The sequence below is a fragment of the Agelaius phoeniceus genome, chromosome 4 (assembly GCF_051311805.1).
Source record: "Agelaius phoeniceus isolate bAgePho1 chromosome 4, bAgePho1.hap1, whole genome shotgun sequence".
NCBI lineage: Eukaryota > Metazoa > Chordata > Aves > Passeriformes > Icteridae > Agelaius > Agelaius phoeniceus.
The window spans coordinates 12,008,938-12,025,357 of NC_135268.1; the positions used below are offsets into that span (position 1 = coordinate 12,008,938).

At 47.1% G+C, this 16,420-nt stretch overlaps 2 protein-coding genes across 12 annotated transcripts in view; one reads left to right on the plus strand and one right to left on the minus strand.

Annotated features, from left to right (window-relative positions):
* The window catches only part of ADAMTS3 (ADAM metallopeptidase with thrombospondin type 1 motif 3), a 73,406-nt gene extending 68,625 nt beyond the window's left edge, over positions 1–4,781 (plus strand). Inside the window, exon 22 of the mRNA XM_077176810.1 lies at positions 3,924–4,781. Within this exon, the coding sequence (XP_077032925.1) occupies positions 3,924–3,985 (62 nt within the window). The 3' untranslated portion in view covers positions 3,986–4,781. The remainder of the gene's footprint in view (positions 1–3,923) is intronic.
* Positions 4,782–7,358: 2,577 nt separating this feature from the next.
* On the minus strand, positions 7,359–16,020 carry LOC129120259 (neuropeptide FF receptor 2-like). Of its 11 annotated transcripts, none has more exons than XM_077176818.1 (8): positions 15,740–16,020; positions 12,675–12,739; positions 11,836–12,040; positions 11,573–11,670; positions 11,031–11,117; positions 9,189–9,532; positions 8,829–8,928; positions 7,359–8,488 (listed from the first exon to the last, which is right to left on the minus strand). In XM_077176818.1, exons 6-8 carry the CDS (start codon positions 9,508–9,510, stop codon positions 7,756–7,758), a joined length of 1,155 nt encoding a protein of 384 aa, XP_077032933.1. In that variant the 5' UTR covers positions 9,511–9,532; positions 11,031–11,117; positions 11,573–11,670; positions 11,836–12,040; positions 12,675–12,739; positions 15,740–16,020; the 3' UTR covers positions 7,359–7,755. The 11 variants fall into 11 exon arrangements, with proteins under 11 accessions (XP_077032933.1, XP_054488685.1, XP_077032930.1 ...); XM_054632710.2 differs by having other exon boundaries at positions 13,536–16,020; XM_077176815.1 differs by having other exon boundaries at positions 12,675–13,123; positions 13,536–16,020.
* Between the last annotated feature and the right edge of the window lie 400 nt (positions 16,021–16,420).

Consider the following 16,420-nt stretch of genomic DNA (forward strand, 5'->3'; position numbering starts at 1 on the left):
CTCATTTGGTCCTGTCCTCTCATGGATCATTTTGGAGCATCCATTTGTGCTGGTTCAGATTCCACGACTCCACCCACAGTGTGGAGATTTGGGGTTATGCTTCTCCAGTTCCAGCAGATTGACTGCTTTTCCTACCAGCTCCTGAGCAATGTCAGGGCCACCACGAGGGAGTTAAAACCCCAATAAACCCCAAGTCCTACAGAATGAATAATCCAAAGGAAGAAATCCATTGTTGTCATAAAAAGCTTGAAAACCTGTTAAAAATTCTATGAAAACAATGTAATGGATTCCCAGGAACCTCTACAGATGACCTGACATTATCCCCCCAAAATATTCATTTTACTCACAGAGCAGCTCGAGTTTTGCCACAAAATTATCCTGACAACCTCCTTTTTACCTCAAAGTGTTCATTCAGTCCATTACAAATTGCCTCAAGTTTTACCCTCAAATTGTTAATCTTGTCCCCTGTGGATGACTTGGATTTTAGCACCAAAACCCTCCACTATTTATCTCTATCTAATCCCTAAAATATTCATTCTGTCCCTTACAGATTACTTCAGGTTATTCACCCAAATGTTCTTTGTTTCTTGCAGATTATCTCAAATTTTAAAGCCAAAATTTTATTTTACCAGTACACTACTGATTACCTCAGTTCACCTCAAAATTGTCTTTCTTTACAGACTCAGAATCCAAGATTTTTACTACCTGTTACTATTAATTATCTCATCTTACCTCACAATGCTCATTCTCTCCTTTACACAACCTCAAGTTTTAATCCCAAATTTTTCCATGCCTATCTGCTAATGATCACCTAATATTTACCTCAGGATTTTCAGTCTCTCTTCTCTACAGGTTAACTCATATTTGAACTCCAAAACATTAATTTTGTCCCTATAGATTACTTCCATTTTCCCACCAAAACCCCTCACCAATTACCTCTATCCTGTCCCAACTATTCATTACATTATAGATCACCTCAAGGTTTTCCCCTGAAATTTTCCCTACCTGTCCCGTTCTTTTTACCTCATATTTACCTCAAAATGTTGCTTTCTCTCCTCTACACATTACCTCAATTTTACCCCTAAAATTTTCTGTGCCTGTCCACTGCTGTTTCCAGTTTGTTTACCTCAAAAAGTTCATTCTCTATCCTGGAGGTTATCTCAGTTTTTAGCCACAAGTATTTCCCTAATGTGTGCTACTGATTACCTAACTCTTAACATTTTCATTTACTCTGCTAGAGGTTATCACAAATTTCACCAAGATTTTCCCTACCTGGCTACTACTGATTTACCTCAGTTTTACCTCAAAGTATTTATTCTCTACCCTGGAGATTATCTCAAGTTTTAGCCTCCAGTATATCACTACCTTTGCACTATTTACTACCTCAGTTTACCTCAAAATGTTCTTTTTTTCCCCAAGAGATTACCCCAGTTTTTGCCCCCCAAATATTCCCTCTCTGTCCACTTCTGATCAGCTCATTTTCTCCTCAAAATCTCCATTTTCTGCCAATACAGAGTACCTCAAGTTTACTCCCAAATTATTCCCTGCATGCCACTTCTGATTCCATCATCTTTCCCTCAAAATATTCATTCTCTCCCCCAGAAAGTACCTCAATCTTTTCCCCTATAAATTTTCCTTTGTTACTTATTACCTCATTTTTTCAATAAATTGATCATTCTCTACCCTCAAGATTGCCCCATGTTTCACCTCACAAATGTACATTTCTGTGCACTACTGATTTCCTCATTTTGAACCCAAAATGTGCATTCTCTCCCCATAGCTATTCCCTGAAAATGCCATCTCTCTCCCCTCCACATCCTCTCATATTTTCCTACACAAACACATGTTGGGTCCCCTCTAAATTACACAAGTTTTCTGCCAAAAGTGTCCCCTCTAAGTTATGCCAGGTTTTCCCAGCTTGGAGCTGCAAGGAATTCAGGCAGGTGAAATGATATCAGGGAATACCTGTAAACAGAGATTTTACCTAGGGTTTCAACTCCAGAGTATTCGTTGTACCTTACTTGGGAGCAAATCCAAAAACTCCCCTACCTGGACACTGCTGATTGCCTGAGCTTAATAAAGCCTCTTATTTGGCCTTATCATAAAGCAGAGCACTAGGGCTCAGGAGCTCAGTCTCTGGGTAGGGACTGGGTGCCCGAAGCTAGCTCGCTCATGCCAAGGCCGCAGGGCTACCATCTAGCAAGCATGGTGATTATCAGCTCTATAGTGATTGCAAGCTCTTAGGATTTCAGCTCTGCTAGCTAGGCAGTGGTGCCCTGGGCTGGAGGCTGCAGCAGACGGAGAGAGAGGAGAAGGAGAAGGTGCAGGCTGTTCCACGGAGATGGCTTTATTTGGGGAGGTCCGTGAAGGGTCTCTGCTCTTCTTCTTTCTCCCCTAATGGGGTACAGTACGCTTCTTTTATAGGGTTGGAAAGGATCCAAGCTTGACCAATGGGTAAGGGGTTAACATGACATTGCCTTATAGGGTTACAGAGGTAGGTTAGGGGGTGGAGGACAGAAAAACAGGAATTTTCTTTTGCTGTTTCAGCATTCCTATTGTTCATATCTTCCATGGTGCTTTTCCTAAATCTATGGGGTTTACTACATGAGCTGATCTCAAAATGTTCCTGCTCTCCCCTAGATGTTACCTCAGACTTTACTGACAAAATTTTCCTACCTGTGCATTCCTGATTTCCTCTGTTTACTTCTAGTTATCCATTCTCTGCCCAGTGCGCAACCTCAAATTTACACTGAAAATTTTCCCTACTTCTGGAAAATACAACTACTTCACTATGGATTACCCCACTTCACCTCAAAATGTTCATTCTTCCCCTTACAGATTAACTAAAGCTTTCCTCACAATATTTTCCCTATCTTTCCACTAGTGATTATTTCATTTTTACCTCAAAATTGTTCATTCTCTGCCCTAAAGGTTATTTCAAGTTTTACCCCCCAAAATTTCCCCCGTCTGTTCTCTACTGAGAGTTTATTTTATTTTATTCTCTACCTTCAGTTTATTTTAAATTCCATTGCAACCCTGACAGCTCTGAGCTACTCCCATGTACCTGGAGTGGTCTGGGGAGTGGCAGGACAACATCCCATTTTATGTTTGGGAAAATATTAGATAATAAAATGTAATTTCCCTTCCTTCTCTGACCCTTGGACAGCATATCCCTGAACACAAGGGCAAATGGAGATTTACCCAGAACCCAGTGAACAGCAGAGCTGTGCTGACATTTCCCAGTGAGCAAATCCCAACAGCCAGGAAAAGGGAAGTGTCTCCCTCCTACCCCACAGCCTGGGCAGGACCAGGTCTCCTCCAGTGCAGGCCACCAGGGCTGCAGGCTCTGGCCTTTGGCTGCTCAATCCCACACAAAACCAAAGGTTTTGCCAGAGCTGGGTCGAATTAAATGATTTTTCCTGACCTGAAAGAGAGAAGAAAAGGAAAATCAAGTCTGCTGTGCAAGGCAAAAGCTCCTGGCTATCACATATTTGTTCTCATTGTTTCTGATAGAGCTTTTCATTTAAAAAAGGAGAGGTGGCAGCCATATTAAATACATAAGTGTCCTTCTCCAGGTTTTTTATTGCATGGAACAGTGAGAAGAAATCCCTGAAAGGACAGTACAGGACAAACACTTGGAGAAAAAACACCAAGCAGCAGCCCCTGTGCTTGGCATTCAATTCCAGGCTACTGGCTTCCTTTTCCTTCTTTTGCAGCAATTGGTGTGGTGCTCTAAAAGCCACCTTCCTGCCTGCCACTCCCTCCACATTCTCTCCTTCAAGGGGGATGTGGCTGCAGCTCAGCAGAGGCAATGAAACTGCCTTTCCATTCCATACCTACCTGGGAAAGACCAGGACAGCAGAAGCAACAGAATTCCTTAAAGTTCCTGCTCACAGGCATTTTAATTGTGCTTTGCTTCACAGGGGCTTTCCTGCCAACCTCATTTCATTCTTTCTTCATCCTGAAAAATAATTTTGACAGTTGAGTTTGTTGAGAACCAGTTCATCTTTTGATGAACTGCCAGCTGGAATTCTCCCTGCCACCTCTCCTTCCCTGCCTGGAAAACAGCTCTTCCTCATCCTGCACTCTCACCTCCTTGGAAACAAGACCTGCATCCTCCTGGCTCCCTCAGCTGCATCTCCTGGCTCTGGGCAGCTGTGGTGGCTGTGCCAGGGCAGGTGACACCACCAGGGGGTCACAGCAGCGCCGAGCAGCCTCAGCCCTACGCTCTTCTGCCTGCAGGGAAACACCAGCCAAGCTGGGATGCTTTTCCTCCCTGCAGGAACAAACAGGGACAGAAAACATCAGGGCAGTTATGGAAGCAGTTTTGTGCACCTCTTCCTACCTCCTCAGGCTAAGGGATGCAAATCCTGACTGGAAAATGAAGGAACACTTTGAGTCACATCACACCTTTGAGGAAACCAGTACATGTATATTTTTGGGGTAGTTTGTAGAATTGCCTAATGCTTGAGAGGTTGAGCCAGGAAATGTGAAATGCTGAAATTCACTGGAGGACAACCCTGGACTGAGAAGCCTGAATGGACCTGAAGGGAGTCCCTGGCCCATCTGTTGAACTCCTCCAGTCACTGCAAATGAAAAATTAACTCTGAGAACTTCCCTTTGATCCTGATTTCCATCTCATCTTTCATACAGTTTGAGGCTCAAGGACTGGCGAACATCCTGCTGTACACAGACTGGTAACAACACAACTAAAATGGCTCGTTTCGCAAATTCTGTCTCTTATCTCCTCTCTGCTTAATAAATAATTCATTTTGTGAACAGACCTGATTTACCATCCTTTAAATTTGTGGGCCAGAGTGCTTTCTTAAATTTTAAGTGTTAACAAAAATCTGAGCCTAAGGCAGGGCTTGCCTGGAGCTGTCACTCATCCCGTGACAACCAGGAGCCTGAGGATGCTCTGGGGACTGCAGTTCACAGCCTCACAAGGCCTGATTCCATGGGGAGGGAAAAAACAACCCAAACAAATAAAACCACCTCACATTTCAAAATAAAGACATGTTGATTCCCTAACAGGAGCACATAAAATTATTTTACACTAGAAATGAAATGACAAAGCAGAAAAGGAGCCAAAAGAAATGCTCTCCATCTCTACCCTCTCTGGTTGCTAATTCCAAAGAAACTTAACCATGGATCAAAAGTAACTGCTAATAATTTTCCCTCTGTAAAAATTGCTGGCATGGGTTTCTCAGAGACTCTGTCCTCAGAGGGAAACACAGCCCAATGGGACACAGCCCTGGCACCTCACACCCTCCTGTTTGTGGCCTCCTTGGAATGCTCAGTTCTATACAGGCCCTTGGACATCACATCCCTGAACACAAGGGCAAATGCAGCTGTATCCAGAGCCCAGTGAACAGCAGAGCTGTACTGACATTTCCCAGTGAGCAAATCCCAACAGCCAGGAAAAGGGAAGTGTGTCCCTCTGACCTACCCCACAGCCTGGGCACTGGGCCAGAGTGATTTCTTAAATGTTAAGAGTTGACAAAAATCTGAGGCTAAGGCAGGGCTTGCCTGAAGCTGCCACTCATCCCCTGACAACCAGGAGCCTGAGGATGCTCTGGGGACTGCAGTTCACAGCCTCAGGTAGCCCTGCATGGGAAAGCCAAGTGGGTTTTCCTCTTGCCAGAGAGGAAAGGATACAGCAGGAGGGGCTGTGGGAACCTGAAATTTGTGTGTATTTCAGAAGCTGCACAGCCCTAAAGCTTTCCCACATGTGTTTTATACTCCCATGTGCACTTCCAGCACTTTTCAAGAGAGTTTAAACAAGAATGAGCTGACTCAGTGACAGAACAGCACTAGCTCAGGGACCTCAGGACACACACTAGACAACACTCACTATGGACAGCACAGATTCTTGTGCTTCAGGGCTCCAGCTTGTCAGTACAGCTCCAGTACTGCAACTGTACCCAATGGAAAACACCTGGCAGCAACTCACATTAATCCAGGAGTGCCAGTGCATCACCTGTGTGCTATCTCAGTAAGTACAGCTGAATATTCACCCACTATAGTGGCAGGCACTTGGCTGAAATAAAGACGTTTATAATGCATTATTTTCTGCTATTTTCTGAGAGATTCATGTTTTCCTGGCATTGTTTCCATATACTTGAACCCGGGTTCCACTCCCTGTCCTAAAGAAGAGCTTGGATATCATCTGTGATCCAGCTCTAGTTTTTGAAGTTACAAATAAGTTTTGAAGTTTTGAAGCAAACAGACAGAAATCAATGTTTGGAGAAATTAACACAGAAATAACTGTGTGCTTCCCAGTCCCTGCCCAGCACACCCCAGTTCTCTATTGGGAGCCTAAGTCCTGTTCTTATCATAGAAACTCCATTATTTCATATAGTTATGTTTTATAGAAGAGCTTTGCAGGGAAATTGCCTCTCCCAGCATCAACATCCACCCCAACACCCCCACAGGAAATGCCACCTAAAGCTTAAATGACACAAAATGAGCAAAATGCATTAATTCAACACAAAAAAGATCAGTAAACAACCAATTCAGAAAATGTTCCCCTCATAATCTGCACGGGGAGAGGCTCTGGGATGCCAAGGCAAACTCAGAGATCAGAGATTCTCACCCTTGCCATGGCCTCGCTCTTGCCTTGCCCTCTCCCATTCCCGCCTCCCGTGGCCGAACCCTGGGATCGTGTGAGGGGGGACAGACCCCGTGTCCCAAATCCCAGCAAAATCCCCTTTTCCTCTCTTTTATGGCAGAGCCAAGCACTGATTTGGTGTTTTCTCAGCTGGATATGGAGTGAAAGAAAGTGTGTGCTTGTGGGAGAAATGTTCCTCCTAAAATGAGGGAGAAATGCTCCTCCATAAAGTCCAACTAGACATTGTGAGGAGAAAATGAGTTAACAAGCAGGGGACAGACAGGGAAAAAAATTTGGAGCAAATTTGAGGTAGGCTGTAGTGCAGAAAATGAACATTTTTGAGGTAAACTGAGGCACACGGAGGTAAAGGTTTGAGGATAAAATTTAGGTAATGTGTAGGGAAGAGAATGAGCATTTTGAGACAGTGAGCAGCAGGGAATGTCATAATGTGGAAGTCACTCCTATTTATGTGAGGGAGGACTGCCCTAGGGAATGGCTTTACCTGGGATTTGGCTCCTGTAGGGCCTTACAGAATAAGCCTTAGTGCTCTGTGATACTGTGCTGCCCCTTGCACAAATTCTATTCCTCACTATTCCTCCAGTGTCACTCTTGTCCCTGCTGAAGTTTGTCCCATCCACTGGGCTCTCAAGTGTTTTCTCTCCTGCTCATATTTAAATTTCAGTCTTTTTGGGTGACTTCTATGCCCCTGCAACATCAAATTGAGTTCCCCAAAAAACACACCACTGAACCAATTTTTTTATCCTTTATTTCTCGAATTTCCATTTCCACTTGTTTCTCTAGCTGCAATAATAATGGACGTGACAGAAATAACAGCAACCAAGGGGAGTAAATGGAATGTGACAGAAAATGCTAAATTTTGTCATTTGAGCAGGACCCAGCGTTCACAATGTCCAGGAAGAAGCACAACCATGAGATAATCCAGGGGTCTCTGGGTGCCAGACTGGGTCTGCAGTATTTCAGTCCATGAGAGTTACAGGATGAGGGATTCCTCACAGGAATGAAATGTGACCACAAACAGGGTTCAAGCAGCCCTGTTCCATGGGGAACAGAGAGATTGCCAGAATCACAGTGCCTTTCACTCCATCCCATTGCCTTTGAGCTCCTCCATCAGCAAATCCTGCTGCTTATTGACCCAGTTTCCTCCCTTGGCTGTGTGGGGAGGGGGATCCTGGGCCGGCGGGCAGGGCGGCCTGGCCCGGGGCTGGCTGGGCACAGGCGGGCCTGGAGCAGAGCTGGAGCCGGAGCGCGGCCTGGAAGCCGCGGCGGAAGCTCCGGTTGCAGAAGCCGTAGATGATGGGGTTGACGCTGCTGTTGGAGAAGGCCAGCCAGTGAGCCAGGGGATAGATGTACACATTGATCAGCCGCAGCTGCACGTCCGACAGGCTGCCGTAGTCCGACAGCAGCATCAGGCTCCACAGGGGAAGCCAGGACAGGGCGAAGAGCAGGGTGACAAGGACGAGCGTGTGGATGGCTTTCCGCTTCCTCCTCCACGCTCCCCGCTGCTGCTCCCGGCCGCGCTTCCCGGCCCCGGGCACGGCGGCGTGGCACAGGGAAACGCCGATCCTGGCGTACAGGAGCGCGATGAGCGCCAGCGGAGCCAGGTAGATGTTGGCAAAGAGCACCGTGGTGTAGGCCTTCCTCATGGCCGGCTCGGGCCACTCCTCCCGGCACCAGAACACCGGGCGGGTGGCGTTGCCCGTGCCCAGGAGCAGCTGGAAGCGCTTCTCCTGCCGCAGCCGCAGCAGCGCCGCCGAGGGACACATGATGGCCACGGCCAGCGCCCAGATCACCGCGATGGTGGCCACGGCGGCGGGGACGGTCAGCTTCGGCTTGAAGGGGTGCACGATGCACCGGAACCTGCGGCAAGGGCACCGGGGAAGCCGTGTGAGGAACGCCTCCTATCCCGGGCAGGGATGCACACACATTTTAAACTGCCTGTCTTTCATCCTCCCTGTCAGTTACTGCCTGTGCAATCCAGCTTCATGGCTGAGAAACAAACCAATTCCTGGCAGGCTGGGATAGCCCAGTTCCACCCTCTTTAAGAGACACCGGTGGAGGAGCAGATTGCTCTTTAGACCTGCCCAGATTTTATTTTGCGTAGGATTTGTTGTGGTGTTGGGAGGGTTAATGACTGGGCTCAGGGTGGTCAGGGGGCCAGGGGAGATGACACTGGTGGTTACAGACTGCAGCATCTTACCTGTCCATGGCAATAGCAACCAGAGTGAAGACAGAGGCAGAAACAGAGATGCCTTGGACCATCCCGCTCATCTTGCACACCAGGCTCCCAAAGGGCCACCCTGCAAGGAAACATGCATTTTGGAATTGCTGCCATCTCACTGCAGGACTCTGCTTAAAATCATTCGCTCTCATCTTCCATTTCCTGAGTACAATTATAGAGTCATGGGGTGGTTTGGATGGAAGGGAAGATCATGGAGTTCCAGCCATGGCCAGGAACACCGTGCCATGGGCAGGGAGACCTTCCACTGACTCAGAATGCCCACAGAGCCCCCTGGGCACACGCCCCTGGCTCTCCCCACCCCACGGGCAGCCAGCCCACCTGCAATGATGTTGTCCAGGAGGGTGGTGGGCATGCAGAAGAGCCCCACCAGCAAGTCACTGACGGCCAGGTTCAGGATGAACAGGTTGGTGACCGTGCGCATGTGCCTGCTCCACAGCACGATGAAACAAACCCCCCCGTTGCCCACCATGCACAGGAGGAAGATGAGCAGGTAGGAGGTGATGAAAACAGCAGCCACCCAAGGCTGGTGGAGGTAGAAGTCCACATAGGAGACATTTCCTTCCAGGTAAAGGTACTTGTACGTCCTGTTGTAATTCAGCAAATCCAAGTGAGGCCAATCCAACGAGGAGTTTGAGTCCATTCTCCTCGTGTTCCAATGTGCCCTAAAAGATATTTGTAAAGAGGCCATTTTAGTCTGCTTGCAATTGATCTGAAGCAATGTGATTATATTATTATTAATTATTATTATTATAGCATTGTCATCTGTTTTGGGTGCACTATGTGCTGAAATTAGCGTGAAACTCACATGCACCCTGGCAGCAGTGAGGTGGCTGAGCAATAATCACTAAAAAGTCACTAATTCCAGCACTGAAAAACAGGGATTAAAGCTTTCTCAAGTGGCACAAGCCTTCTGCCTGCAAGTATCCAAATCCAGCCCCATTTCATGGACATGAGATGGTTTTGTGTGCAGCTGGATGATTTAATTCCCTGCTCACAAGCTACCCAACTCCAAGGCTGCAATCAAGAAGGACCACGCAGTGTCTGAAACATGCTGAGCTTCAAGAGAGCTGGGTTCATTTCCAAGCAGCTAACTTGACTTGGAGGCAGCATTTCAAACTCTTTCCCACATATATTTTGTCTCCTAGATGAGGATGCCTAAAGAAGCAGGGGGCAAAATTAATTGGTGGCAGCAGGCATGAAATTAGTGTGAGCGCAGGTGCTTTCAAGATGCTTCAAATTCCTTAATAGAAATGGGATTTAAATTTAGGCACAAGTTATCTGAATCCTGATGAGCTTGTATGAAAGCTCAGCAAAGCCTCTGCAAGTGCTTTACTCTCAAGAAGTAAGTGCAGTAAAAAAAAAGTATTTATTCTGCTGTGCCTCAGGTTTGGAACAAGCAGAGCAGTGAAAACCCATCATGTTCTGCTCTCTTGTGCCTGTTCAGAAATCAGCAGCAGTGCAGTGTCTTAATGGGTCTGTATTTCACAGACTTATTAAATGCCTGCACAGCAAGGCAGGGAGACAAAAATCTGGAGTCCCTCACCCAAAATCAGCTGCTTGTAGGTTTGAACAAGTGTAGGAATAGTTGTACATTCTGTGGGCCTGTCCTTACAGACAAAGGCTTATTTATCTTAATTAGTTTTTACTCAATATGCTTTCAAAATCATTGGAGGTGATCTTATTGAGATGTCAGATGAGCCAGATGCTTTCCCCAGCCAGAGTTCAGAGTCAGCCTTGTGAGAAATGCTTTAATGCCCATTTTCCTGATCCCTCAAGGAAGCAGCACTGGTGCTCTTGCACCCCAACCTGGGCTCAAGGTGGAGAGCTCTGACAGAATGCCAACACAGATATTTGACAACACAAGTTCACACTGCTCCTTTAATCCCAGACCTGGAGCTGGGCTTTATAAATCCCACGAGATGCTCTCACCATTAAAAAGCAGCATTCCTGTTGCTCCCTTTGCTGCTCTTCCCCACATTACTATTATTATTATTATTATTATTGCCCACTAATTTTCTGCCATAATCTTCTGCCTCCCCAAGGAGTTGCTTTAGGGAGACACTGTGGCCAGGGGAAGGTGGCTTTTGGCTCTCACCACATTCCCAGTCCCCATGCCCAGCTGTCCCTGTGCTGTCCCCAGAGGTGCCTTTCCTCCCTTACCTGCTGGAGTTTGGCTTTTCCAGGGGTCTCTGATGATCTGAGGCAGAAGTTCTTGGTCATACCATGACAGGGCTGTCCCTTATCACACTGAAATCAGGAGAAATAATGGTCATTTTGGATACATATTTTGTTTTTTCTCTCTGTTTCTGACACTAGAAGCTGCTGCCTCACAGCACAATCTCCTCAGTAATGATCTCTGGAATAGTTTTTGTCCATAGCTGGTAAACAAGAAGTTGTAAACAGCCTTGAGGCAAAACTGGAGCTGAGTCTCTTCCCAGTTGCACTAATGAAATTTTGGTTGTGGCAGGCATAGGGAAGTGGTTGTGCAAACACTGCAGATGACAGGAAATGGAAAAGCTCCATGGATTTCTATTATCCTGAAGATGAGGGGGAGGAGGATTGGCTGGAAGGAGAAATTAAGCCAGTGCCTTGTGTTTTCACAGGGACCTTGCCTGCTAAAACAAGGGGTGATAAATAATTGAGAGAGGCACAGAAGACAGAAACATAAATCATCTAAGAAAAGGGAAAAAATTATGCAATACCTAATTGGTATAAGATGATGAATAACAGTAATCTGCTTCCACGTGGTAACTTGATAAGAGCAAGGCCTCCCTCCTTCATTTAATACACCAGAGAAAATCTGCAAAGGAATAAAGTGGGAGGGAGGCTCCCAGAGTGCAAACTGCCCCAACCCACAGTGGGCTCCCAAACACAGGAGGCTCATTCCCTGCTGGAATCCCAGACACAGCCTCCATAGACAAATACACAATGTAACACCTCACAGCCTGACCAGGACAATTGTTACCTCTGGCTAGAGAAAAACAGTTTTCCCTCGTTAGAGCAGCAGTTCCAAGCCATTATGAAGTGATGCCATTGTTTTTATGTTGGGCACATGGAAGAAATCCCCTGGAGCAGCCACCACTGCCTCACCCCCATGCACAACCTGCTGGGTTTGTCATCTTGATATCTTCATTTTTATGTGTGAAATAGCCTCACAGGATCCTCTGAGGCTGAAACAAAAATAAGGAGACTTCAGAGATGGGAGGAACAGCAGGAGCATGTAGCTGTACATGAAGAACATTCAATGTGGTAAGTGCTAAAAAATTTGTTCTTCCCTTGTCCTGAGCTCAGTAATGGCACAAGAACAGAGACTTCCCAGGGCTCCCAGCTCCCAAGGTTTCCCACTTTGGAAAATGATCCCTGGTCTGCTGAAAAGTGAGAAATTCCCAGGGGCAAAACACAGGCCCTGAAGGATGGCAAAAAGAACAGGACATTGGTCTGTGATTGTCTGAGAAATAAGGGAGAGAGAAATTTATGGATCATCCTCTGCCTCAGGGAACCAGGAAGGGAGCCACTGACTAAAAACCTGAAATGCTGTTCCACAGGCACCCTGTGCACAGCCCATGGGATTCTGGGGTCCTCTTGGCTTCTCTTTCAGAGCAAGGGGGAGCTGCAGCCACCCCAAACCCCTCATTCCCAGTTCCACAGGGAGTGGTGCAGGAGGTGTTTGGTCTGGGCTATGCAGGGTGCAGGGCTTCAGCTGGGGACTCTGGGGATATTTGTGAATTAAGGTAATAGAACCTACTCTTTAAGTATTTAACTTTTTCATCCATCAATATTTCCATCCTATTTTATAGGACATACCTCTGAGTGGTTCATCTCCAAATAAGCCCAAATATCCCAGTAGCTTTTCAGCTAGGAGAAAGGAGCTGTGGAAGAAAACACATCCTTAAAAATAGCCAGTTGCAATCAAATAATTCTTTCTTACTGACATTGACTTTCATAAAGAAAAACAAGTGCACCTTGAGAAGCAAATTTCTCATTTTGAAATGGGCAATCCCAGGCAGATGTGCCAATCTCGGAGCTGCACACACATCTCCTCTCAATGAGCTTAAACTGCTTATCCTCCCCTCAGAGTCATTTATCTGCATAGTCTGAGCTGGGGCCACAGGAAATAGTTTGTAGGTATTTTCTTTTTGAAATAGGTATTTCTTTCTAAAAGATCTCAAACTTCAAATGATGGAGAACAAGGCTATCAGCAGGATGACTGGAATAAACACCAGACTTAGCTGCAGATTACTCATCCACTTGAGCTGGGAATAGAAAGCATTTCACTCCAAAGCCAAATTGTAACTGTAAATCAGGAGATGTAAATGGCAGGTGAGGCATTCACAGCAAGTTGGTAATGGCTCTGTATTTTTATACATATATATATATTTATATATAATTTCCACCCTGCTTCATTAGAGCCAAGGCTGCTTACCTATTTCTTATCATTATGATCCCTTTTTTTTCCCTTTTACTTCATGTTTAGTCAACCTTTAAGCTTCTAAATATATTTTTTTATTTTTTATTTGATGCATCACAGGCAGTTTTAAATCTTAACTAAAATCTCAGCCAACTGCTCGCTGAAATCAGGTTAAAGTAAGATTTCCACACCCAGGCACACTTATGCCACCACTTTATTGAGAAGCCTGGCAAGCAATAAGATTTTAGCTGCCTTACCTTGGAAGCAAGTCCCCGTTTTAAAAGCTTTCAGTAGGAAATTACTCAAGTTCCCTGGGATTCAGTCTCCAAGTAGCAGTTTCTCATCCATCACTGGAAACTGGGCAGGGACCCCACAGAATATCTGGACTGGCCACAGCTTTTTCCCTGGAGAGATGCTCCAGCAGTTCAGCAGTGAGTGCTGGGGTTTGGTCTATAGGAAGAGCTAAATCAATGATCCCTGCTGGGCTCTTGGCAGCACTAAATTCCCCACAAATGGGACATGAGCCTCCTAAATTGCACCTTTCAGCTCAGCCTGTGCTCATGAGTCACTCCCTGACAGCCCTGTCATTTGGGGCACTGAGACTGAGGGGAGTAATTGGGGAGCAGGTAGATAGAGGTAAAAAACACCCCTGGAAAGTGGGACAATCATGAGAGAGTCTCAGTGGAGGACAGGATTGGCAAACAACACAAGTGCTTGGGGCCCAGCAGCCAGTGAGGGCTAAAGCAGCAGGTACAGGAGACAGCTCTGCCAGCAGGCAGTTGTGTCCCCCCAGAATGGGGGCACAGAGGATCCTGTAATCCCTGCCAAGTGAAAGACCAGAAAACCCAAACCTATCCCAAGGCACAGAGCACACCACAGGCGTTCTTTGCACCAGCCAGAGCCACGGAATTGTTTGATTTCCATCTCTTTTGGCACAGAAGTGCCATTGCCCTCTCTGAGACAGGCATGAGAGCAGACAGCCCATGACCTGGTCACACAGGGCACCAGGACTTACAGCCTGTCACATAAACACCATTTTACCCCCACCCAAGCTCCTGGGCTGCAGAATATTGGATTATGCCTCACTAGGAATTGGGCAGAGCAGCCTGCCTGGCCCAAGGGCAGGACAGGTGAGCTCCCTGTGCAGCACCCTGGGGTTGGATCCTTAACATTCCACCTCAGCCCATGCTGGATTTGCCCAGAGGCAATGCCTTTAGTCTTAAATAAGTGCACAGGAGAAGAACTGGCTGTGGGGGTGACAGCAGAGGTTTAAATGCAGTGTCACCTCTGCAGAAAGATGATGGTTGTGGAATGGCTGAACTCTCCCTGTACCTTCCTGCCATCTGACTGCTCCCTTTACATCACCATCCACATCCACACAGGGGTTTTAGGTAATCATTGATTTTTTTTTTTTCCTGTGACCTGCTCTGAGGATTTGAATCCTTTTGGTGCTCTTGAATTTCCATTTGCTGCTGCCTCAGTGACTCAGTTTTAATTAACACCAAATTCTAAGCCTAACCTGGATAACATGGATAGGTACCTCTGATTGATGTCAGGAATTTGACATGCTGAGAGGTTACCTGGGAAACCTCCTGGTTTGACTCCAGTTGAAGCCAATTCTGCTCAGTAAATGACAGCTGCAACCCACAGCAGTCCAAACAGCAAGGACTGCAAGGAAGTTTTCCTTGCTAGGATTTTCTTTTGGAAAAAAAACCCCAGCAGCACAGATCCTTTCTTTTGGGATGAGGTGCCATCTTACCTGCCAGCCTCAGGAAATGCTCAGAGTTACACTTGTTTACACCCCTTTCCCCAGCAAAACACCCCAAACTGATCTCACCGCATTTCAGACTTTGCAGCCCCTGACAAGGTTCAGATTTCAATGCTAACATGAGCTACTTCAAGCTCCAGAAACTTTCCTCCTACTGAAGGTACCTGCTACTGTTAGAAGAGCAAAATGAAATTATGTGAACTTGTCTTAACCACTGAGAAAAAACAAAACAAAACAATCAGCCCCAGGATTTTCTTTCCCCAATTCTGGAGCTCTGCAGAATGCTCCAGCTCCCAGCCCAGGCCCTCCTGCAATTCAGGGGCTGGAACCCCAAAGGCAGAGGCTCAGGGGTACCTGCTGCCATCCCCATCCCAAACTGCTCCTTATCCCAGCCCTGCCCACCCCGGGCAGCCCAAGGGGGGCTGTTTCCAGCCGGCAGGTCCCTGGCATCACCGGGATCCCGGGGCAGGCAGTGTTGTGCCCCCCCTGCCAACCAGGGCACCTCCAGCAGTGGCAGCAGCATTCCAGCTCTCTCTCTCTCACACACACACACACACACACACACACGCACACACAGACCTGTTGCTCGCCGAGCTCCCGCGGTTTTCCCCAGCTCCCAGCTGCAGCAGGGAGGCAGGAGCAGCCCAGCCCCGGGGGAAGGCAGCCCCAGCCCGATCCCCCCGGGGTACCTACCCCACTTACAGCTCCGCAGCCGCCGCTGGCTCCGCAGGCAGCAGCGAGGAGAGGCTGCAGCCTCTGCTCCCGCAGCCCCTGCGGCTCCTGCCTCAGGCAGGGAGGAGGGACAGGAGGAAGGAGGGAGCCGAGAGCCCAGCCCAAAGCCAGGCGCCAAGCCCCGGGGCTTTGGGGGGTGCCCGGCTGGAAGAGTTTCTGGGCTATGTTCCATTGCAGAGCCTCCCTGCTCTGCTTGAGGCATCCCTTGGCCTTGGGAAGCTCATTACAAGGGTCAGGAAGTCACAGTTTCATGGTTAAGAGGTTAATTCATGGTTAAGAGGTAGAAATTAAAAGGCCATTTTTGTCACTATCTGATGTTCAAGACTTGAATCCTTTTCAATTCTCTTGTCTTGCCGAATTGGGACTGAAAACTTTGGGCAGACAGAAGTTTGGAGATAGGGCACAGAGCTGGTGCTGTTGGCCAGTGTGGAGAGCTTTGTGGACAGTTGGCTAGCTGAGAAAGGTCACGTAGACATGATACCACTGGTCAAGTTAGAAGGAGGCAAGTCTAGGAGTCAGCAGTCAGTGTCCAGTGATGGGCAAGGACATTGTGCCCTTGGTGCAACAACAGGATAGAGGAGAGGATCTTTTGCCAAAAATATGAGGATAGTTTCAGCAGAATAACCACAAGAATGTAGAAGT

Coding starts and splice junctions, on each gene's coding strand:
- LOC129120259 (XM_054632705.2), bottom strand. Junction 8,929..9,188: donor CCTGGACAACATCATTGCAG/GTGGGCTGGCTG, acceptor GTTTCCTTGCAG/GGTGGCCCTTTGGGAGCCTG. Junction 8,489..8,828: donor GTTGCTATTGCCATGGACAG/GTAAGATGCTGC, acceptor CCCTTGCCGCAG/GTTCCGGTGCATCGTGCACC.